This window comes from Scyliorhinus torazame, chromosome 18 (genome assembly GCF_047496885.1).
Source record: "Scyliorhinus torazame isolate Kashiwa2021f chromosome 18, sScyTor2.1, whole genome shotgun sequence".
Classification (NCBI taxonomy): domain Eukaryota; kingdom Metazoa; phylum Chordata; class Chondrichthyes; order Carcharhiniformes; family Scyliorhinidae; genus Scyliorhinus; species Scyliorhinus torazame.
In genome coordinates this window covers 95,584,507-95,609,498 of record NC_092724.1, presented here as the reverse complement: position 1 = coordinate 95,609,498, position 24,992 = coordinate 95,584,507, and the positions used below count along the sequence as shown (strand labels likewise).

General features: G+C 45.6%; 1 protein-coding gene across 7 annotated transcripts in view; it reads right to left on the bottom strand.

Moving 5' to 3' along the window:
* Nucleotides 1–2,525: 2,525 nt before the first annotated feature.
* LOC140395377 (uncharacterized) overlaps nucleotides 2,526–24,992 on the bottom strand; it is a 74,418-nt gene continuing 51,951 nt past the window's right edge. For all 7 annotated transcript variants that reach the window (XM_072483058.1, XM_072483062.1, XM_072483057.1 and 4 more), the window contains exons 3-6: nucleotides 24,383–24,476; nucleotides 21,310–21,359; nucleotides 7,535–7,607; nucleotides 2,526–2,736 (exon numbers count right to left, since the gene is read on the bottom strand). In XM_072483058.1, coding sequence (XP_072339159.1) covers nucleotides 7,566–7,607; nucleotides 21,310–21,359; nucleotides 24,383–24,476 — 186 coding nt within the window. In that variant the 3' untranslated portion in view covers nucleotides 2,526–2,736; nucleotides 7,535–7,565. The remainder of the gene's footprint in view (nucleotides 2,737–7,534; nucleotides 7,608–21,309; nucleotides 21,360–24,382; nucleotides 24,477–24,992) is intronic.

The window sequence follows — 24,992 nt, the reverse complement described above, 5'->3', positions numbered from 1 at the left end:
GTGCTCAATGTTGGGCCCAGTAATACATTCTTCATGTGTGTGAATGCAAGTGAACATCAGCAGGCTAATTGACAACTGAGTATGATACTGTCAGCAGTCTACAAGCACATTCCCAACAGGACAGTGATTAGGAGTAGAACCGTGACCAATTTATTTCCCCAATTTAGCCTGGGGCCAGCAAGATCTGACCCAGCTGAGATTAACCAACTCAGCATAAAATGGGAGTCCAACCTGTGACCTTCCTGACTTTGTATGGCTCAAGTTGCAGACACATTGAAGGGAAATGTATTTGAGGTAAACTAAAACTCTGCAGCAAACAAAAATAATCCAAGGTTCAACGATACCTGTCCTAGTTCTGTTGGGTTCTTAATTTGGGGGACAGCATGAACCTCTCAACTTGAGCAACATACCAGCAGGGATGGTTCTTCCAAAATGAACTTTAAACCAGCCTTCTAAAATTAAACCAGCTTCATTTCATTCTGCAAACTGTATCCATCCAAATGGTAGGAGAATTAAATGTGATGTCAGGTTTTTGGAGAGGAAACTGAAATTCATCAAATCAATTTAGCCAATGGGGTAAAATAAATTTAGAGTACCCAATAACTTTTTCGAATTAAGGGGCAATTTAGCGTGGCCAATCCACCTAACTTGCACATCTTTGGGTTATGGGGGTGAGACCCACGCAGACACGGGGAGAATGTGCAAACTCCACACAGTGACCCAGGGCTGGGATTGAAAGGTCCTCAGCACCGTAGGCAGCAGTGCTAACCACTGTGCCACCATGCCGCCTCAACGGGGTAAATGTTGAGAAGAAATTCATTTGTTTTAAAAACAAAAACATTGTCAGATAAAATAAGATATGAAAATGTAAGTACTCTGCAAGGCCATCAATACTTGGCAAGGTTTGGGGGGCACGTTTAAAAGCTCAAAGCACCTGTCACTGCACTTGTGAGAACTGTAGAGTTGCCTAGTTTTATCAGCACACAGGAGTTTCTGGACGACTGAATAATGGTAATGTGACTTGTTTCATGCATCTTAATTATGAATTTTTGAGACGGCAGCAGTAATAACTCCTGTAAGATGGCTTAACTTAACTGAGCCATATTTGTGCTGTGTAAGTCACCGAATAATGTGCAAGGAGAACACATTGAATTTAAGGGAGTTAAAAAAAGTTCTTAGCGTGGTTAATTTTAAAAATAAATATATTTATATATATCTATATATATATGATAAAAGTGGTATTTGCACTGTAGTAGCCCTCTTGGCTGGCCTATACCTTTTTTTAAAAAAAACAAAAAAACTACATAACCCTACACTAAAGCCATTAAATAGAACAAAACCTGTATCACAATGCAACATTTAAACTAGGGGCTTAAGGCAGAGGAGCAAAACTCGAAGTTCTAACTCAAGCCACAATAATGGCTTCAAATTGTAATTCTTATTGTTTTCAGATTGTTACATCCATCCTTAACCAGAATCAGGTTAACCGAGTTGTGAGAAGTGTAGCGGGATAGTTGCTGTTTAATCCAGCAACAAAAATGCAGTTCGGATTCTTCTCTATTTTAAAGATCAATTATGTGCTTAAAAGGAACCATAGCTTCTCAAATGATTATCAAAACCAATCAGTTTTAAAGTATTAAAACAACCTGGATGTGAAAAATAGGAGTAGTTTCGACTTTTACAAGAGGACAAAATATTGAGGTTGCCATTTATAGCAAGGTTTTCAAAAACACTGTAGAACAAGTAACCTTACATGGATTAGCAGTGGGGAGTGAAGTGGCAATTTTCCATGCTTTAATATATGACCTGATAACAATAGCTACCTGCACCTACAGAGTAAAAGGATCACAGGGAAAAAATCACTCTGAGCCCTTTCATTCAGCAGGTGCAAAATAGTATGTTCTTTGTTTCCGATGAGTATTTCCAAAAGATTTGAATGTGTAGAGGCAGTCTTTTTCTGCCCTGTCCACACTGGGTCCAGCAGCATTCCTCTAATGTGGGCACCTAACTGAAGATCGACTGTTTCAACTGAAGAACAATGCTGCTATACTATGCGGATAATTGAATAGGACACCACAGCTTTCAAGGGCCCAAATAAACCCAAGTGCTGCTGTTTAGAGTCAAGAACAGTCCACTCCAGTATCACCATACAAAATGTGCACAGGGTTAATAACTAGAAATAGGACCACTGGTGATAGGAACTCTGACAATACTTACAGAAGAACCATTGAGATAATTATGGTATCATACTTGGTATCTCAATCGCTTCCTGTTCTCATGCCTGCTCTGAATGCACAACCCAATCAATGCTGTGAATATGAGGTTTGCCTTGACCAGACATACACAAGCCTGTTGCAGCTCACTCTGAAATATGTGGTGAATGTATTGAACTCTGGTGTAAAGTTTACAGACAATGCAGAGAAATGCACCCCCACCACCCGCCCAACTATCCCCCCTTCCCTCCCGCCCCTCCACCCCCCTCCCCGCAAACCCCACCGCCACAGAACAGTCTCATTAACATTAGGGAAAAAGAATCTTCTTAATAATGCCATAAGGTCCTGGAAGTACCGTGAACATTAACTCATTCTACTTAACCAACAGATGCAATAAAGGGCATGGGAAACCACAGTGCTTTCTTTCAGGTCTTCAGTTTGCTTCATTGTAAAGGCAACAAGTAGCAGCTAAAGTGAAGCCTGACTCTCTCTCTCAAAACATCATTGTCCATCTCCAGGCAATCTGTGAAGAAGAGGAACCTAAGTGAATATTAATATAAAAGATTACAATGCAAATTAGTGACAACTGTAGCAAGTTTGTTTTAACTGTGCACTTAGATTTAAGAATGACTTCATTTCAAAAGTGCATCATTGGTTGTAAAGCACTTTGGGACTTAAGAGGCTAGAAAAAGCACCAAGCACCATATAAATGCACATTTTATTTCTTTATCTCCATTGAACTCCTTTCAAACTATGTTACATAAACTGAAACCCTTTTACATTTTGCCTATGGCCTATAAAAGTATTTTAGCGGAATATTACACAAGAGTTCCCAATCTCATTTCTTTCACAAACATAGCAACGATGCACTGTCTGTATAGGCACACTGCTATTTATTCAAAGTGAGAGATGCACAGAAACTGAAATGGTCTGAAACTGTTCACACCACCAAAATCTTTAATACAATTGACAATTCAGTAGCACAATGACTGGATTAGCAGCTCCCCTCTATTGCACTTCCTTGAATCAAGGCACAAATTATATTTTAAAATAACCACTGTTTAGCTGTGGCGTTTTGGATCATAGGGCCATCTTCTGTTTTTATTCTTTTCCACAACAAGGCCAGCATTTATTGTCCCTCCCTAACTGCCCTCGAGAAGGTGGTAGCGAGTTGTCTCCTTGAACTTCTATACAAGATGGTGTTGCAGGTCTTCAGAGCTGAAGTGTTATCTAGGAATATGATTAATCCATCAAACGAGCAAGGCTTTTCGCATGTTTCTTTTTGTCTGAAGAACACATGCAAGATTTAATGAATTAATGCAATTTAGTGCAGCTTGACAGTGGAATTAATATTCATTCGTCAACCAAGTCAAGCATATCGTTCAACTGCTCAGCTCAGTGATGTTACGGTAGATTTATTACCTTACCCCTCACTCAATTCCCTTCACTCCGTTTTGTACAATCCTGAACCTGTACATTAGGGAGGTAATCAGCTCACAAGCCATTGTCAAAACCTGCTTTTTAAAGCAATTGGGATTCTCAGAGAGCAGATTCCTCAGGATATTGTTGCTCCTAAACCTGGCTTCCTTAGCTCAGCTGCAGTTACAGCTGACAAATATGCACCTTTTAGACTCTGCATTTTAACGGCACCAATGTAAAAGTGGCTCCAGTTCATCGGTAAGCTCCCATTGTAAGGTTCCTTCCTGTCTATTCCCTTATTTCCCCTTTCTTTTATTTTTGCCGTTACATTTTTGATCCATGGATGATTTACGGACATGTGTCTTTAAGGCAGCCTGCATCTTTAATTCAAGCAGAAGAAAGCAGTGGGCTATGTTTTTAATTCAAACAGAAGGATCCAGAAGGCTGTGCTGATTTAAATTGGTGATTGCAGGTGGACCGGTACCAATGTCAGATTGGCCAGCATCAGTGTTGACTGTTTGATTGATTTGGTTGGTGGCCAATGAATTTGCCCAGGGGCTGTGCTCTGCCTGGTAACAGATGGTGATTGGATCTGATCCCATTGGAATGTTTCAGAGCTTCAAGGGTTGATCCTACTGGAATGTTTCAGAGCTTCAAGGGTTGAGTTTTTGGTTTAACATTTGATTCTGTAGCCTGGATGAAGAGATCTAACTAACTCTCTCCAAAAAAGATCTAACGAATTCTCTTCAGTCGGCTACTGTGTGGACTGACTCTCTCTCTCTCCCCAGGAAGTCTGGGTGTCATTCCCTTGAGATGGCACAGGCCTGAAATAAAACCACGAGCCGTAAGCAAGATTTGATGTGAAAATAGTGTCTGTACAGAAAGATATAGGCCTGAAGACGAATCCCGAGCTGAAGACCCAGTTTGATAAGAAATAAACCTTTGCTCCAGGAAGCCTGTAAGTACTGTGTTTTCTAGCCTGCGAGGACCCTGAATGAATGACTCTGCAAGACCATTTCCAATGGGCTGTAAACCAGAGACTTTGACCAACCAGTGTGCTGGGAGGAAAGTGTGCTAAAGAATCACCAATTGAAGCAAAGACTCTTATCTCTTGACCTCCATCCTCATTATGTTACCCCTTTCCATCCCTGTGTTTGTCTGTCTTGTGTATGTGGATAGAGAGTGAGACAGTTAAAGGGGATAGTAGGAATTAGGGATTAGCTTGTTGTTATTCAGTTATATTTACTACATATTTCATGATAGTTCTTGGTATAAATAAGCAGCAAGTTGTGTTTCAACTTACAAACCTGGTAACTGTAATTTGTAGAATTATTGGTTAATTCACTTGTGTTGGGACTCAGGGGCACATGGAGCTGGACTTGCCCAGGGTGGCGTAACACCATAAAGAGGGGATGAGAACTGCTTGAAATTACTCTTACTCCTATTGCAGAGCTACACTTGCCCCAGTTTTGCAATGATAATATTTTCATGAGAATAAAACTCAAAGAAGTTGCTGTTCGGCAGCACGGTGTCGCAGTGGTTAGCACTGATGCCTCAGTGTCGAGGTCCCAGGTTCGATCCCGGATCTGGTGTACTCACTATCCGTGTGGAATTTGCACATTCTCCCCGTGTTTGTGTGGATTTCGCCCCCACAACCCAAAGATGTGCAGGGTAGATGGATTGGCCACCGTAAATTGCCCCTTAATTGGAAAAAATGAATTGGGTATTCTAAATTTTTTTATTTTTTTTTAAGTTGCTGTTCTCTCCATGCTGCACAACTACTGATGTGAATCCAAACCCTCATCCGATTGTGCAACAACTGGGGCTTTATGTGGGTCTAATTCCTCCTGAAATGAAGGTGCTGAACAGCGGTCTCCCTGCAGACTGTAGCTCCAAACTGCTAACTGGTTCGCCTGAGCAGAACTTTAAACACAATGAATTTCATTTATACTATCTTCGCTGCTGACCAAAACTCTATTCATAAAACTGTCAGATTTCATCTTTCCTAAATTGAAGATTTTTTAAAAACGTGATATAAATCCAGTGAAAACAGAATTGACTAAATCACTGTGTTCAGGTTAAAAAAAAATAGAATGTTTGTAAATGGAATTAGGCTCATGTCCGCAACAAAAAGAATTGTTTGCATTTATAGCGCTTTCACAACTTCAGGACATCCCAAAATGTTTCACAGCCAATGAAATACTTCTGAAGTATAGTTACCATTTAATGTAGAAAACATGGCAACCAAATTGTGCACAGCAAGATCTCATAAACAGCAATGAACAACCAAATGATCGGTTTTAGATTTTGGTTGAGAGACAAGTGCTGAAAAGGACATTGGGAGAATGCTCCTCCTCTGCTTTGAATGTTGCCACGGGATCTTTTATGTTCACCAGAGAGGGTAGATGGGGCTTTAGTTTAATGTCTTATCCAACCAGTAGCACTCCTTCAGCACCGCATAGGAAGCATCAGGCAAGAATGTGTGCTAAAGGGAATGATGGCCTTTATTGCAAGAGAGATAGGGTATAAAAGTGGGGAAGCGCTGCTACAAATGTACACGGTGTTAGTGTGACCACCTGCGTGCAGTTTTGTTCACCTTAAGGAAGGATTGCATTGTAAGCAGGTCAAGGAAGATTTACCAGGCTGATTCCTGGGATTAAAGGGTAGCCTTAAGAGGAAAGGTTGAGCAGATTGGGCCTATGTTCATTTGTGTTTAGAAGAATGAGAAGTCATCTTATTGAAACATGCTAACAGGTTCTGAGTAGGCATGACAGGTAGATGTTGAGAGGATGTTCCCCTTTCTGGGAAATCCAAAACTAACAGTTTAAAATTAAGGAGTCTCCTATTTAAGACAGAGGTGAGGAGCAAGTTCTTCACTCGGAGGAATTCTCTTCCAAAGAGGGCAGTGAAAGCTGGGTTATTACAAATATTCTAGGCTGAGATAGACTAGATGGAGTGGGATAGAGATTTTTTGATTGACAAGAAAGTCAAGGGTTGCAAGGACAGGAAGGAAAATGGAGTTAAGAACACATCAGATCAGCCATAATCTTATTGAATGGCAAAGTAGGCTTGATGGACGAATGGCCTACTCCTGCCCCTAATTTTTATATTATGTTTAGTCTCTGGACTAGGACTTGAACCCATGACCTTCCCTGGAGGTGAATCAGCCACAGCTGATACAGATATATAAAAATTAAAAAATTAAAATTATGTAGTGTCTTTCAGAACAACAGGACATCTCAAACACTTTAAAGCCAATGAAGCACTTTTGAAGTACAATCACTGTTGTAATGTAGGAAACATAGTACGTAATTTGCGCATGAGATAAAATGACCAGATAATCTGTATTAGTGATGTTGAGGGATAAATATTGGCCAGGACACCAGGGAAAACTCCGTTAATCTTCTTAACACCATAGGAGCATTTATGTCCATCCCTGAAGGGGGCAGACAATGCTTTGGTTTAATATTGCATACAAAAGACGGTACCAAGAATAATAAAATCTGCCGACCATCTTCCCAAGAGGTAGTGTTATATACATTGAATGGACCAGGGAACCTCATCCCCTACAGAACTTCATGCTGCCTCTGTGGGACAGGTGGCTGAAGATGCCGGTGCTTCCTGTACTAAACAGAACTGTTACACATGTTGATGTTCCAGGTTTTGACCCTAGTTTTGGGATTCACCTTTAGGGGATTAATCATTCAAATCTGTAGGCTCATCTGTGGCAAGACTCTGAGAAAACAATAGTAACTGCCGATTGTATCACATGAACAGACTGGCTGCATGAAGTTAATCATGGGTAAAAGCCACACATTTTGCACTTTCAAGTCAGCACTGCTGCTACATTATAAACAGGTCACATTAAATAAATTATTCAGATATAGACTGAATTTACTTACAGTTCAGCAGACTTGAGCCTCAATATCACTGTCACCTGCTTTCCCCCTTCACTGAAACTTTCAGAGATTTGTCCTGATAAGTGAGCAAATAGAAAGTGAGGCAAACAGAACTCATAACCTTTGCCCAAAAGAATACTTCATTCAGGTTCAGATTAGTTTTGGTTTAATTACAGAAGTCTCCCAATGGGATGAAATCAGGATATTACCAGAATAAACTATTTTCACAGCATTAAGTCAGAAGGAATTAGCTTAATCAATTTTCACCAAAAAAAGTAATTTGTTGTGAAAGGTTTCTGCTGCAACTAGCAAATGGAATACTTTGGGCACACAATACACCATAGTCAGATTCAGAATAAAGTACCTTCAACTGTACCCTCAGAGTGTTCAAGCTTCCCAGGAAAGCATAACTTACTTTTTTTTTTAATCCATCAGTGTGTCGATTCATGCACTCATTTACACAGTCATTACGACAAAGGAGGCCGCCATTTGGCCCTTGGATTGTTTGTCGGCTCTCAGTAGAGCAATCCAATCAGTTTCATTACCTCACTCTATCCACACAGCCCTGCAAGTTTATTTCCCTGAAGTGCCCATTCAATTTCCTTTCAAAATCATTAATTGCCAGCCCGTTCACCAGGACACTTTATTTTTCCCTACGTTTAATTTATACCCCGAGAGCGCCCCAAACTACCCCAACAGGCCCGTGATCCTCCCCATGCTCTCCAGAGAGTTCGACACGTACAGTAACAGGTCGTCCGCAAATAGAGACACCCGATACTCCCTCCTCCCCCTTGTAATCCCTTGCCACTCTGCGGACCCCCGAAGAGCCATTGCCAGAGGCTCTATAGCCAGTGGAAACAGCAGCGGCGACAGCGGGCACCCTGCCTTGTTCTCCTGTGTAGCTCAAAGTTTCGTGAGTCCATATCGTTGGTCCGTACGCTCGCTACCGGTGCCATATACAACAGGTGCACCCATGCCACAAACTTCGGCCTAAACCCGAACCTCCCCAGGATCAACAAATACTGCCACTCCATCCGGTCAAACGCCTTCTCCGCATCCATGGACACCACTACCTCCGGTACCCGACCTCTCGACAGAGTCATGATCTCATTCAGCAGCCTCCTTATATTATTAGAGAGCTGCCTGTCCTTTATGAAACCTGTCTCGATCTCCGCGACCACCCCCGGAACACAACCTTCCATCCTCCCCACCATCAACTGAGCCAGCACTTTCACATCTGTATTTAACAGTGATATGGGCCTGTACGACCCACATTCCAACGGGTCTTTCCCCTTCTTTGGTACTAATATGATTGTTGCCTGCATCATCGTCTCCGGCAGCTCCCCTTCTCCAACGCCTCATTAAAAGCCCCAAGAGATGTGGTGCCAGGTCCATCGCAAACTCCTTATAACATTCCGCCAGGTAACCGTCAGGCCCCGGGGCCTTCCCTGACTTCATACCCCTTATACTGTCCAATACCTCCCTCAGCCCCAAAGGGCTCCTCTAGCACCTGCTTCTTCTCTTCCTCCAACTGCGGAAACCCTAGCCCATCCAAAAACCACCCCATGTCCCCTTCTTCACCCCTCCAGGTCCGCCCTGTATAACTCCTTATAGTATTCCCTAAACGTCTCATTTACCCTCCCGTGTCTGTCACCACCTCCCCCGTCTCTGTCTGTATCTTTAATATTTCCCTGGATGCAGCTTGCCTCCGTAGTTGATGTGCTAACATTCGGCTTGCCTTCTCCCCATACTCGTACTGCACCCCCCTTTGTCCTGCGCAGCTGCCTCACCACCCTCCCAGTCGTCAACCCATCAAATTGCCCCTGCAACATTTTCCTTCTCGCCAATCCCTTCGTGGTGGACGGCCTCAAATACTCCCTATGCACTTTGATTATCTTATTCATTTAGTGCTCATACTCCTCCCTCCTTTCCCTATCCTCATGTGCCTTGAATGAGATAATATCCCCTCAGACCACCGCCTTCAGTGCCTCCCAAAATGAGGCCGCTGACACCTCCCCATTTTGGTTCAACTCTTCAGTGCCTTTAATCATTGACTGCACCTTATCACAGAACCTTCCATCTGCAAAAATCCCAAATCGAGCCTCCGCTCTGGTCTCTGCTCCCCTCCAGATCTAAGCCAAATTTCCAGCCAATGGGGCATATGGTCTGAAATTACTATCCCCGTGTGCTCTCGCCCCCTCCACCCCTACCAACCGCTCCTGGCTAACCACAAAATAGTCTAGTCTTGAATACCCCCTGTAAACATGAGAGAAAAAAAAAGTACTCCCTTCCCCATGGGTTCTTAAACCAATCTGAATTGGTTTTTGGAGCAGGCAAGGAGCTGCATTAGGGGTTTCCCCTGTCCACACGCTGAGCTCTGTCTTTGTAACTGATAAAGTAATGAAAAAAAATCCCCTCCCACTATCAACTGGTGCGTGTGTCCAAGTCCGGGATCGCTGCCAGCAGCCCCCTCATAAAACCTACATCGTCCCAATTCGGTGCGTGTACATTCATCAACACCACCGGTGTCCCCTCCGATACCCTGCTCACCATCACATATCACCCACCCGGATCCCTCACTTCCGTTGCACTTACAAATCCCGTCTTCTTGCTCATCAGGATGGCCAACCCCGGCGGCTTTAAAAAAAAAAATGTTAGAGTACCCAATTAGTTCTTTTCCCAATTAAGGGCAAATTAGAGTGGCCAATCCAACTAGCTTACACATCTTTTGGGTTGTGGGGGTGAGGCCCATGCAAACACGGGGAGAATGTGCAAACTCCACATGGACAGCGACCCAGGGCCGGGATAGAACCCGGGTCTTCAGTGCCGTGAGGCAGCAATGCTAGCCACTCCACAACCCTGCCGCCCACACAACCCCGCAACTTTGAGTCAAACCCCGAGTGAAATATCTGACCCACCAATCCCTTTCTCAACCTAACCTGGTCCTTCACGCAGAGGTGCGTCTCCTGCAGAAAGACCACCATTTTCACCAGTCCACTGAGCCCTCGCACGTTCCATGTTATGTCTTACCGGGGGCTTGGGCCTCCATTCCCCTCCACCGTCCGCAGTCCTCCCCTTTCAGCTCTCCCCCCTCTGATTTCACCCTGTACCTGATCCTTCCAAGGTGGTCCCCTTCGCCGCCCCTGACCACGCTTCTTCTCCAACCCTGCCACGTCACATCTCCCTCTACAACCCCCCAAACACACACACAGACCTAATTTCTGTTCACCAAGATGATCTGCCAGCATGACGACCCCCCCCCCGCCCCCCAATCTCCTTGTTCTGTGAAGGCTGCTCCCCATGGACCTCACCCTTCCCTACCCAAACACATCTCAGACCACAGATCCCCTCCCCCAAAGACAAACAAAAAAACACCACCACAGGCTGGTTTCACCCCTGCTACCCATCGTCGACTCAACAGGAAACAGAAATACCCGCCACCTGGGAGGAAGAGAGAAAAAACCCTCCCTCCAACCCCCATTCTACCCGTATCTTCCATTACTCCAGAATGCCGGCACCTCCATCTGCCAAAAATGTTCAGTTCTCCCTCAGTTTGAGCTCCTTGATAAAGTCATTGGCCGTTTCTGCTAGTCTCAAAATAATATTCCTGGCCCTCAGAAGTCATCCACAGTTTCTTCAGGTAGAGCAGCCCAAACCTGATCTGTCGTCTGTACAGCACCGCCGTAGCCATGTTGAACCCACCGCGCCATTTTGCCAGTTCAGCTCTAATGTCCTGGTATATTCGGACCTTGTTCCCCTCCCATTCGCAGTTCCGCTTCTCCCTGGCCCACAGCAGGATCTTCTCTTTTTCCACAAACTTGTGGAGTCTTACGATCACTGCCCATGGAGGCTCCCCAGCTCTTGGCTTCTGCCTCAGAGACCTGTGCACTCTGTCCACCTCGGGGCCTTGTCCAGCACCCCCTTAGCCGCCAGCATCCTCGAGACACAACTCGAGGCACTCGTGCCTTCCACTCCTTCAGGCAGGCCGACGATTCGCAAATTCTGCCTTCTCGGCCCGTTTACTTGCTCTTTCACTTTTGCTCTCAACGTCTTGCAGATGTCTCCCAAGAGCCCCAGCTCCCTGCGGCCCCTGTGCCCAGACACTTTTCAACCCTTTCCATCATGCCCTTCAGGGGTGCCACAGCCACTTTGATCTGTCCTCCTGCATCTCCTTCCTCTGCTGACAGAATTCTTCCCTATTGAAGGCCATCAACTGTTTGATCTGGGGCCTTCCAACTTGCACTGACGCTTCCCCCTCTGCCATCTTTCCAATAGCTGCTGCGCCACAGGTCTCTTCCAACTCCTTGGCCAGGTCTTTCAACTTCTTCTGCCATGTTTGGTAACCAACAGACATGCCACACCGGGGGGACGGGAACCACTCACACCATGGCCACCACCGGAAGCCAAGAATTTGATAATGCTAAAGCATTCATGAATAACCGGCCTTTTTTTCAAAAACTTGTTTAATTATGTACCTGGAGAAAGAGTCCCAGAAACGCTGAAACCAAAGTTTTTAATTAATTTGTTCTTAAAATCACTGCGACCTACAGAATAAATTGAAATGTTACAAACTTATTACCTATTAGAAAAAGCTGCGTATGCTTTCATAGCACAAATTGAGACATTACAGGACACTTTGCGTTAAAAAAAATTATATATGAATAGTTTGACATGACTGTGAGGTTCATTAGAAGAGTTGCAATTTACAAAATCATTTCTGCGGATTTTAATTATTTTTTATGAAAGATTTTAAAGTTACTTTGTTTTCCTTAGGCAAACACTAACATCCCTCTTAAAGCACTACAAACTACCGTGTCTTTGGAACATTACGCTGTAGGGAGCCAAACACTTGCATAGATATTAGCACAAAGAAAGTGACTAATCACTGGAATAATTGTGCACTATCACAAGTGCCTTACGGAGATAAAAATTATTCACCAATAAATAATACCTTCCACACGCTCATGGAGTGAAGTGTAGCCACTGTTGTTGGTTAGGTAACTGCCACACAGCAAGATCCCATAACCAACAAATAAATGAATTACTCGATGATCTATTTCGGATGTCGTGAGAAAGGTTGGCCATGATAAGGGGGAGAACTTCCTGGTCTTCTCTATTCAGATTTATGTCCACTTGAGAATGGCAGACAGGGCACTGGGTCATCAGAGATGGCACCTTAAACAATGTAGCACTCCTGCGCTAAAAGCATCAGCTTATCACATATCATAAAATTGTGGCAGGTCAACAAGAAGAATGTTTAAAAAAAATTACAGGTGCCATGGAGACAATCCAGTTAACTATCCCAAGAAATAGGAGAATTCACTGTCACATTAAAATAGTGGCAATGTGATTCCATTGCAGGAGCATTTCTGCATTCACTATCCATGCAATACTTCAATTCTGTTTCTGAAGTGGTTTTTCCAGTTTTTTAATATTGTAACCAGCAAATGTTTTGCCATTTGTTCCTCCTTTAACAGAGATTAAATGCCAGTTGCTTGGTGAACATCGGGATAATGATTGAAACAAAGTTTTAAAATATGTAACGGGAGTGGCAGAAAATTATCTGCATTTTGAACAAAGGCATCAAGCACAGATGTGTGTTCTCTCTCTACAAAAAATCCACAAGGCCTGTGAGGTATACCCCAACATAGCCGCAGATTAAGTTAAAAATAATATATAGCTTTGAATGGCATGTTCCACAGGATCAAGTCAACATGTTGCTGACTGAATAAAGATATCTTCAGGTACGGAATTCCAGTTAAAACAAAATCACACTGCTGTTTATTGTTCAAATAATCATGGTCAGTTTCACAACATTAGTTATAGAGTTGACTCTCTGGTGACTAGATGGCCACTGTGTCTGCATTACATAAAAATTAGCAAAAAATAATGTTGGGAGGTGTTACTGTTGGATGTGGAGAATAATGGAATGGGTCACAGGGAAATCATCACAGTAAGTGGTTCAAATGATGTCATAAAACAACAAAAAACAATTTATCATCTGAATCTAGAGATGACATTTTCATTAAGTATTCCTACCTATTTGATCATTTAAAATATTTCTATAACAATGCTATCTATTAAAAATAATTAACCCTTGCAGACTGTAAATTAAGGATAATCCTACATATATTTTGTATGACAAGAGATCCTTGAATAAAGGAGTCAAAGAGTTATTCACACAACCAGCACTACACAATACCGGTGAAATTGGGCTGATTTCGGTGTAAGAACAAGTCCCCAAGCGTTTCTTTGCCCAGAGTCTTGCTGCTCGGACTCTTTCTGCTTATTTGTTGCCCTTACCAGAGTCCTGATGAGCTAAAATGATCCCATGTGGCTGACTATAGAGGTTACCAGAAGATGTTGCAATCAAAATGTGCTCCATTCATTCGCAAGAGTTCTATTTAAAATTTGAGTTTGCAATGTTTAAAGGGACCCACGGGAGGCTGGAGACGGCGTCCTGTGTGGGTACGAGTCTGGGGGCGCTGGCAACGGCGCCGCTGCCGCTCCCTCCAAGGAGGTATACCACGAGCCCGGTGGTGGTGGCGGCCCTCAAAATTGGGGGGCAGTGGAGGCGGCATAGGGGGGAAGTTAGGGCCTCGGCGTGGACCCCATTACGGGGGAACCACTGGTTCGCCCCAGGAAGAACAGGTGGAGGGTTTTCGGGGTGGCACAGGGCAGGGATACGAAAGTTGGGGGACCTGTTTGTGGACGGGAAGTTCGCGAGCTTGGGTGAGCTGGAGGAGAAGTACGGGCTCCCCCCGGGGAACACCTTCAGGTACTTACAGGTAAGGGCGTTTGCCAGACAGCAGGTGGTGGAATTCCCACAGCTACTGCCACACACAGTACAGGACAGGGTGCTCTCGGGGGGGGGGGGGGGGAAGATCTCGGAAACTTACCAGGTGACGCAGGAGGAGGAGGAGGCCTCGGTGGTGGAGTTGAAAGGTAAGTGGGAGGAGGAGTTGGGGGGAGGAGATGGAAGAGGGGACGTGGGCAGATGCCCTAGGAAGGGTGAACTCTTCCTCTTCGTGCGCGAGGCTCAGACTCATACAGTTTAAGGTGCTGCGCAGGGCACACATGACCGGGACAAGGATGAACAGGTTCTTTGGGGGTGAGGACAGGTGTGTTAGGTGCTCAGGGAGCCCAGCAAATCACACCCATATGTTCTGGGCAAGCCCAGCGCTGGAGGAATTTTGGAAGGGCGTAGCGAGGACGGTGTCGAGGGTGGTAGGATCCAGGGTCAAACCGGGCTGGGGGCTCGCAATATTTGGGGTGGCAGAGGAGCCGGGAGTGCAGGAGGCGAAAGAGGCCGGAATTCTGGCCTCTGCGTCCCTGGTAGCCCGGCGAAGGATTCTCCTTCAGTGGAAAGATGCGAGGCCCCCAAGCGTGGAATCCTGGATCAGCGATATGGCAGGGTTCATTAAATTGGAGAAGGTGAAATTCGCCTTGAGAGGGTCGGTACAAGGGTTCTTTAGGCGGTGGCAACCGTTCTTAGACTTTCTGGCAGAACGATAGACATTGGTCAATGGCAGCAGTGGGTGGGGGGGTTACTTTATTTTTGTTTATGTTATTTACACTGGAAGGGTCTGAGGGGGTGTATACACCTGTTGTCTTAAGTCGGGGTGTTAATGTTAATTTATTATTTAGGTACGGGGGGGGGGGGGGGGGGGTTGGGGGGTTGCTTTTTTAGATTGTGTTTTGTACTTAACCCTGTTGGGTTCTTTTTCTTTCTCATTTTGTTATTGATATTTTATGAAAACCTTTAATAAAAATTATTTTATAAAGGGACCCACGAGTGCAGGGCACGTTTACAGAAACACCAGTTGGTTACATATCAATAGGCAACCTTTGGTCAACTGGGTGAGAAGAGCAAAATATTACTCTTTCTAGTCTATTTTCTAACCTCCAATAAATTAGCCAGTATTCAGCCTAACTGAGAAATAACATCAGTAAACACTATACTGTAGGACTCATGCAATGGGTACATAGAAGAAAAAATACTTCAAAGTTTTAAAACAGTGAGGTAGTTGTGGGGATTTCAGTTATTAAATGTGCAACATATCGGACTTCTGGTGGTGACCATGGAGTGAACGGTCGCACATTTGGCAGCTCCCACTCATGGTGGTCTTTGTGTGGCTTTTAAACAGGAAATTTGTAGAGAAGGGGTGTAGAAACAAGAACAGACAAAAGGGACCCCCAGTTTATGGAGATGCGGCCAAGAAGTCATCGGAATAGAACGAACCAGGCAGTGGTGGCGAGTGAGCAGCGGACAACGCGAGTGGAGATGGCGGACGAACAGGGTCAGACCCTGTCAGCTCAGTGGTCGATGGACCAGTTGGCGAGCTTCTTAAATGAGAAGTTCACTCAACAACGGAAGGAGAGTGCAGAGGACCTGGCATGGGCGGTGGACTCGATCAAGGCGGTGGTTGACCGCGTGGATACGAAACTGGCGGCCCAGGGTCAGGCGATCCAGAGGTTGGAGGTGCTGGCGGGGAGCATGAGGACCAGTCCACCTCGATGGCAGCAGAGATTGGGATGCTGCATGGCCAGCAGAAGAGGCTGCTGGAGAAAGTGGAGGACCTGGAAAATTGTTCTTGGAGGCAGAATATTCGGATCGTGAGTCTGCTGGAGGGAATCGAAGGATCGGACGCTGGTGCGTATGTGGGAAAGATGTTGGAGAAGCTGCTTGGGGAAGGTGTGTTTGATCGACCACTGGAGGTGGATCGGGCCCACAGGGCACTTCCAGAGGGGTATGCTGCCGAGGGCGATGGTGGTGGGATTACATTGGTTCCTGGACAAGGAACACATTATGGGGTGGGCCAGGCAGTCGAGGCGATGTACGTGGGAGAATGTCGAGATCCGGGTGTATCAAGAGCTGGGGGCAGAGCTCGCAAAAAGGAGGGCGAGCTTTAAAAAGGTCAAGACGGCCCTGTACAAAAAGGGCATAAAGTTCGGACGACTGTACCCGGCCTGCCTATGGGTGACCTACGGGGGCCGGGAGTGGTACTTTGGCTCATCGGAGGAGGCAGCGACTTCATGAAGGAGGATCTTGAACTTTGACTGAGGAGAACTGAACTATGTTTTGTAAAACTTTGGATCTGTGTTGTTTGGACTTATTTTGGAGGTTTTGCTCGTTTCTTGCTGTTTTCTTTCGGTTCGGTTTGGGGTTAGGCTGGTATATAGCAATTTATAAAGGGAGGAGGGGTGGGCCTTGTGCTCGGACCTTGGGAGGGATTGTTTGTTTGTTTTTGCTTATTTCCTTTGTTTCGACTCTTTGCACTAAGTGCGAGGAGGAGGGGAACCAGTGGGAGGCAACATGCTAGGCACCATAGGCGGAGGCTGCCAGGCTAGCTGGGAGGGCTAGTTCACGGAAGCAAAGTGGGAGGTGAGCTGAAGACCGATGTGGAGGGGGAGGAGATGGGAGAGGAGGGGGGTTTGGGTGGGGGGGACTAGGCTGTTGACGGGGAGGGGACTGTCAAAGTGGCAGAGGAGGAGGGTTGATGACGGTGGTTGCCCGAGGACGGGCCAGGGGAGATGCGAGACATGGCCGAAGACTGGCCTAGGAGAGGTTATGGTTGATCGGCAGGGGTGGTTGCCCCCGACCAGTCTGTTCACGTGGAACGTTTGGGGGCTGAATGGCCAGTCAAATGGGCCCATGTGTTCACGCACTTGAGGCAACGGAAGGCGGACCTGGCCATGTTGCAGGAGACACATCTGAAGTGTGAGATCAGATCAGGTCGAGGAAGGGATGGGTTGGGCAGGCATTTCATTCGGGATTAGACTTTAAAACGAGCTGGGTGTCAATCCTGGTCAATAAACGGGTGGCATTCGAGGTGGGGAAGACATAGGCGGACCATGGGGGGGGTAGATATGTTATGGTTAGTGGAAAGTTGAAGGGAATGGCCGTGGTATTGGTAAATATATATGCCCCAAACTGGGATGATGTTGAGTTTGTCGGACATTTGTCAGACGGGTGCTGGGGAAGATCCCGGACCTGGATTTATATCGACTGATTATGGGGGGTGATTTCAACACGGTCCTGGATCCGAGGCTGGATCGGCCGATTTCCAGGTCTGGGAAGGTGTCAGCTATGGGGGAGCTACGGGTGTTTATGGAGCACATTTGGGGGGGGGGGGGGGGGGGGGGGGGGTTTGGGAGGCCAAGGAGTAAGGAGTTTTCATTCTACTCCCATGTACACAAGGTATATTCCCAGACTTCTTGGTGTTGGACAAAACGCTGCTGGCTGAGATGGTGGATGCTGAATATTCAGCAATTGTGGTGTCAGACCACGCCCTGCACTAGGTAGACCTGCAAGTCAACAAAGGACAGGCTCAGCAGCTGCAATGGAGGTTGGATGTGGGGCTGTTAGCAGAGGAGGAGGTGTGCGAGCAGGTGAGGGAGGCCATTCGGGGGTAGTGTTGTATATAAAGATCAATGACACAGTTGAGGTTTCAGCAGGGGCAGTGTGGGAGGCACTGAAAGTGGTTATTAGGGGGGGGGGAACTCATCTCAATTTGGGCACATAAGGGGAAGACTGAGCGGACAGAGTTGGACAGGCTGGTAGGTGAAATTTTACAGGTGGACAGGAGGTATGTGGAGTCTCCGGATGACGGGCTTCTGAAGGAGCGTCAGAGACTGCAGCTGGAATTTGGGCTCCTGTCCGCAGGTAAGGCGGAGGGACAGCTGAGGAGGGTGAAGGGGGCTGTATGTGAATATGGGGAAAAAGCCAGGAGGATGTTGGCACACCAGCTCATGAAACAGGATGCGGCGAGAGAGATTGGGAAAGTAAAAGATACAGGGGGGGGGTAGTTGGTTTTGGATCCGGCAGGGGTGAACAATGCATTTTGGGAGTTTTCCAGTAGATTGTACAAATCGGAAGACCAGCAGGGGACGAGGGTACGAAGCAATTCCTGGGGGGGCTGGAGTTCCCGAAGATAGATGAGGAGTTGGTGGGAGGGTTTGTGAGCCCCAATTGGGCTTGGGGAGGTTATAGACGGGTTGGGGGCGATGCCATCGGGTAAGGCCCCGGGACCTGATGGATACCTGGTTGAATTTTATAAAAAGTTCTCCAGTTGCTAGGACCGCTCCTGGTAAAGGCTTTTAATGCGTCCAAGGAGCTGGGAGTGCTCCCTCCAACATTATCGCAGCCATCGATCTCCCTTATTTTGAAGCGGGATAAGGATCTGGAGAGTTGTGGGTCGTATGATCTATCCCCCTATTGAATGTAGCTGCTAAATTGCTGGCAACGATCTTGGCCATGCGCATAGAGGATTGTGTCCCGGAGGTAATAGGGGAGGACCAGACGGGATTTGTGAAGGGACGACACCCGACATCCAATATTAGATGGCTCCAAAATGTGATAATGGTGCCTGCGGAGGGGCACGAGGTCGAGATGGAGGTGGCCATGGATAGAGGGGAATAGTGAGAGGGGGGGTGGAACGTAGGGTCTCGCTCTATGCGTACATTTTGCTCCTGTATATAACAGACCCGTTGGAGGGGATTGCAGGAATTATGGGAATACTGGAGGAATTTGGCCGGTTCTCAGGCTACAAACTAAACATGAGCAAGTGCAAGGTCTTCGCGATCCAGGCAAGGGGGCAGGAGAGAAGATGGAGGGAGATGTCGTTCAAAGTGATGGGAAGGAGTTTTAAGTATCTGGGGATTCAGGTGGCAAGGGACTGGGGTCAGCTTCATAAACTAAATTTGGGCAGGGTGATTGAGCAAATGAAAGGAGACTTCCGCAGGTGGGACATGCTCCCACTGTCATTGGCGGGGAGGGTACAGACTGTGAAAATGACAGTCCTCCCGAGATTGCTGTGTGTGTTTAGGTGTCTCCCAATCTTTATCCCCAAGGCATTTTTTAGCAAAATGAACACGGCGATCTCGGATTTTATATGGGCTGGGAAAGCCCCGAGGGTGAAGATAGTCCTACTTGAGCGGGGGCGTGGGGAGAGTGGCCCTTCCAAACTTTATTAATTACTACTGGGCAGCTAATATTTTGATGGTTAGGAAGTGGGTAGTGGGGGAGGGGTCGGTGTGGGAGCGGGTAGAGGCGGCGTCGTGTAAGGGCACAAGTCTGGAGGCTCTGTTAACGGCACCTCTGCCGTTCTCGCCGTCTCGGTACTCAACAAGCCCAGTGGTAGTGGCAGCCCTGAGAGTGTGGGGGCAATGGAGGCAGCATATGAGACTGGAGGGGGTGTCAATGTGATCACTGGATGGGGGCTTTAGGAGGTGGCAGTGGGCCGGGATTGAGAGATTTGGGGACCTTTTCATGGAGGAGGGTTTCCTGAGCCTGGAGGAGCTAGAGGAAGAGTTTGAGTTACCAGGTGGGAACGGATTTCGGGACTTTGTCTGGAGGCAGGTCACATGCTTCCCTCGCCTCCCTCCAAGGGAAGACTACAGGATAAGGTGATGTCAAAACAGGGGTTGGGGAGGGGAAGGTCTCTGAAATATATAAGGAATTGATGGAGTGGGTAGGGGTCCCAATCGGGGAGGTGAAGAGGAGGTGGGAAGACAAGTTGGAGGTTGGGCTGTGGGAGAAGGCCTTGAAAAGAATCAATGCATCCTCATTGTGTGCCAGGCTTAGCCTGATGCAGTTCAAAGTCGTCCACAGGGGTCATATTACTGTGGCCCGGATGAGCAGGTTTTTTGAGGTGGAGGAGGACAGGTGTAGGAGGTGCGGGGGAAGTCCGGCGAATCATGTACATATGTTTTGGGTATGTCCGAAGCCAAGTGGATTTTGGCAGGAATTCGCAGATGTCATGTAAGAGGTCCTGGAAGGGAGGGTGACTCCGAATCCAGAGGTGGCAATGTTTGGAGTGTCGGAAGGTCCGGGAGCCCAGGTGGGAGAAAGGCTGATGTCTTGGCCTCTTGTCGGGGGTGTGGGTCAGTGACATGGCAGAGTTTCTCAGGCTAGGGAAGATTAATTTCGCCTTAAGGGGTTCAATATAGGGGTTCGCTCAGAGGTGGCATCAGTTCATCGACTTCTTTCAGGAAAACTAACCGTCAGCAGAAGGGGGGGGGGGAAGAGAATGGGGAGGCATGGAAGAGGAGAATGAGGGCAGGGAATCTAATATATGGGTAGCTAGGAGTTAGGGCAGGGAGAAGTTGGTTATGACGCTGTGGGGTTTTTGCGTGTGTCGGACCGTTCTGTTATTTAGAATGTTAATATGTTAAATGTTAAAATTATAAATGCCTCAATAGAATGTTTCCTAAAAAAAAAATGTGCAACATATCCAAGATTTCCTGCATTGAGAAACAGCATTGCTTCATTTATCCTAAAAGCTGCAATGCAATTTCCCACTGAATGGTGGGCGCTGACGAGAATTCACAATTTGAAGAGTGTCATTTAGTTACATGCTTTCACAAAACACGCAAATTATTCTGTTACTGTCTAGCGGTAGAGAAACAGAACAGCAAGTCTAAGACCATAGAAATAGGAACAGGAGTAGGCCATTCAGCCCTTCGAGCCTGCTCTGCCATTTAATAAGGTCATGGCTGATCCAACACTCAATAAGTCCACTTTCCTGCCTCATCTCCATAACCCTACTGATTAAGGACCTATTGACAGCTTCCTGGGGCAAAGAATTCCAAATATTCTCCACTCGGAGAGAAAAAGTTCTTCCGCAAATCAGGATTTCACAGACATCTTTACCAGACACAATCCGATTACACAAGTTCAGAGACAAAAATAAGTAAATATATGAAAAGCAGAATATCATCTCTACGTAAAATCAATGCTCAATTTATAGATGTTAAAAGATGTACTAATGCCATACCTTGTGTTTTTCACATTTCATTGAGAAATTATCTTCATTTAAGAAACATCCTGGAATAAAGAGTAAATGCATTTCATCAAGGGTTCCTCGCTTTTAATAACATGCCTCAATATGCAGAAATCAATTACCAGTCAATAATATAATTACCAGTCAAAACACAGACTACATAACCACTGTAATTAAAATCTTTATTGTCACACTGCAATGAAGTTACTGTGAAAAGCCACTAGTCGCCACATTCCGGCAACTGTTCGTGTACACAGGAGGGGGAATTCAGAATGTCCAAATTACCTAATAGCACGTCTTTCGGGACTTCTGGAAGGAAGCCGGAGCACCCGGAGGAAACCCACAGACACGGGGAGAACGTGCAGACTCCTCACAGACAATGACCCAAGCCGGGAATCGAACCTGGGACCCTGGCACAGTGAAGCCATAGTGCTAACCACTATGCTACTGTGCTGATCCTGCTACCTTGCTGCCCACAAGTGGATAAAAATCACTGCTTCACCATTGTATGTGTTTAAGTACCGATACTTCTGACCCCCTGCCCTGCAAACACAACATCTGACCTCATTTATTTGTAAAAGCAATTTGTCAACTTCATTCTCATGTCATTTTAACCAATATCTCAAAACTGAGAGTAACTGGAAAGCTCTTTCAAAGAGCTAGCACAAGCACAATGGGTCATGGGTCAAATGGTCTCCTGATGTGATGCATGATTATATCATCTGCGGCCAACAGCAAATGACAATGTTATTGCTTTCTTGCAATAGTGAGCATCATTTCAGAATTCCACTTAAAAAGGGAAAGACCAGCCTAGGTGTGACGAATGTGCGATTTTATAAGATGATATTGTCCTGGACTGTCTCTTTAATTCCAAGTAAACTGAAGAAATGAAGAATCACGTGATGTACTAGGAGTTCTGCCTGACAACAAGACTATGTGACTTGGTTACCATGGGGACTGGGGGTCCAGGTCAGAAGCTATTGACACGTAACTCATACCTGAAAACAATGGTGGCACGTGGCGCAGTGGTTAGCACTGCTGCCTCATGGCATTGAGGACCCCGACCCCAGGTCACGGTCCATGTGGAATTTACACATTCTACGTGTCGTGTGGGTCTCACCCCCACAATCCAAAGATGTGCAGGGTAGGTGGATTGGCCATGCTAAATTGTCCCTTAATTGGAAAGTTTTTTTTTTTTAAAGCACCTGAAAACAAAGACTCGCGCAGCTGGATTGACTATGGACAGAATTTTGATCTCTGGGTATTTGGACAGAGAGAGAGAGAGAGAGAGAGAGAGAGAGCAAGTCTCACAGAGACAATAGGTTGTAGCTGATGTGGTCAGCAGAAAGGAGAAGTGTGCAGGTCCTCTGTGAGCTACCAGGCAGAACGCAGGAGGGAGGACAGTCCCTAGTTGAAGAAACCCATCCCATGGCACTCAAAAGATTTGCCCTGGTGAGGTCAGGAAGGGATTTGCCGGAATGGGGCCTTACTGCTGGCAGTCGGTTCAGGATTTCTCGGAGAAATGAGGGAAGTGCCTTTTGAAGATCATTTAACATTACGCTTTGGGGAAAACATTGAGACATGAACTCATTGGAAGTTGGGAGCAATTGTGGGCTGTTCCTGTAAATCCTATGAAGAGCTTGCTGTAATGTATATGGCTGTCCCATAGGGATATTAGTCGGGTTAAAATATTAATAAGGGTACCTTTCTTATAGTTTAGAGAATTTGTTGCCTACAAGGTAATGTTTAGCCATGGCTGCTTATTGTTTGTTTGTTACCGTAGGAGTCTTAAAACTTGAAATATTTTGTGAAATTCCTTTAAGTTGGCCACTGGGAATTCAAATTTATTTTAAAAAAGTTATCAGTCTCAACGCGATTGTAATGCAGAAAACAAATAAAGTCCCATATAATTTGGTGACTGCATGGTCATGGTGATGCTCATTTTGGGGAGGCAACAAAGTTTTCCCCCCCCCCTAAACTGTTGGCAGTCATCTGTCTCGGATGCTCTGTTGTAACAGATGGTTTTTAGTGTGCTTGCTTACCATCTTTCCCTCCACTTTTAAAAGGGAGGGGGGAAAGCAATGACACTGCAGATTTTTGTAACATGAGAAGTCTTCAGTACCGAAAGGTCAATAGCGGGATAATGGATTCATCAGGCAATGCATCAAACACTGACAGATCCCATTAACCATTCACCAGCCCACTAGGACAATGCAAAGCCTTTCAGTACAGAACCAAGCTCTCTGGCTGTGCTTTAATTGCTTTTTTTTCTCCGTATCACCGAAAATAATTTCAACCCCCGTCTCTTTTGCCCTTTCTATTCTTCCTCTAACCCATCCCTTCCCCCCCAAAATTACGAATTCATCTGGTTAATTAAAAATACATTTTATCAGCACTGTCACTGAGATTTCGGTGCATTGCAATGGGAGCATGAAATTATCAACAGCAAGGCTTGTTCTCCCAAATTAGGACTGTGTCAGAAGAGAATATTCTGAGTTGTAGAGCACTTGTGGGAAGTACTGGCTTGTCATTGCTGATGGGGCAGTGGCGAGAATGGTAGAATGGGGATGAATTAACAGCATCATGCAAGAACATAACACACAACATGAAAGTACATTGACTTAAGTACAATTCTGCCTGAAGCATATTAGTATTAATACGCTAAACCACGCATCAATGATCCAGTCCCCAAACTCGTCTTAAAGAGCTTAAAGGGCTGCACCAAATACTGACTCAGCTCTGCAGCAGTTTCACAGTTGCATCAAATCTAATAGGAGTGTTAGTTAGAATAGAATAAATGATACACTGCCCATTCCTGTTAACTTGAACAATCCCAATTACACTATAGGCCATTTTGAATTTCTGGATTATTCAAATTTGTGGGGATGCAAAAAAATAAAATAACTACAGTATCAGAAGTAAACTGGGTAATTACTTTTATTGTCACACATGACACTACAGTTCATCAAATCAAATCACCAGTATCCTTTACAAAGTGATTGCATTCAGTTCTTCAGACGTAGTTATCGAATAATCAGTAATTAAAAATAACTGAAGAGATACTCACTACTATCTAATGCACAGGCATAGTGGTATTTTAGGGGACAGCCTTTGATGTAGCAGCCTAAAGTGGCACCGTTTTTTTGACACATGGAACAGAGCTGTAGAAACAAGGTCAGAATCAGAAAGGCTTTTGAAAAATAGAAAGCATTTCACAGAAATCAAAACAAATACAAGTTAGGTAAAATTTTATAGGACAGCACAACTGGATTTTACCATTCTTCAGCTGAAGCACCCATTTTACTGATTCTCTTTGAAATCTCAATGGAAGGCACAGCAGGGTTTGTTTGAATGCCAGGAGTGCTTGATGCCATGCCTAATTTTAAAAGTGGGGGGGGGGGGGGGGAAGAACCTATAAAATTCCTCTGGATAGGATTGTTATAAAAAATGATTTTAGCTTTTATTTTATCTGATTGAGGAAACAATACAAGTTGCATGATCCGTCTCTTTACAAACTTCCCCCCCAACCCAGTAACAAAAATGGCACCATGCAAAAGGGAAAGTCTACACATCAAGGAAGCTGTTTGCATGAAGTAAACAAGGCTCCTGAACTGCTCAGCACGGTTAACCCTTCTCATGAGCAATCAAGTTTACATTTGTGACACTTTAGCAGCATA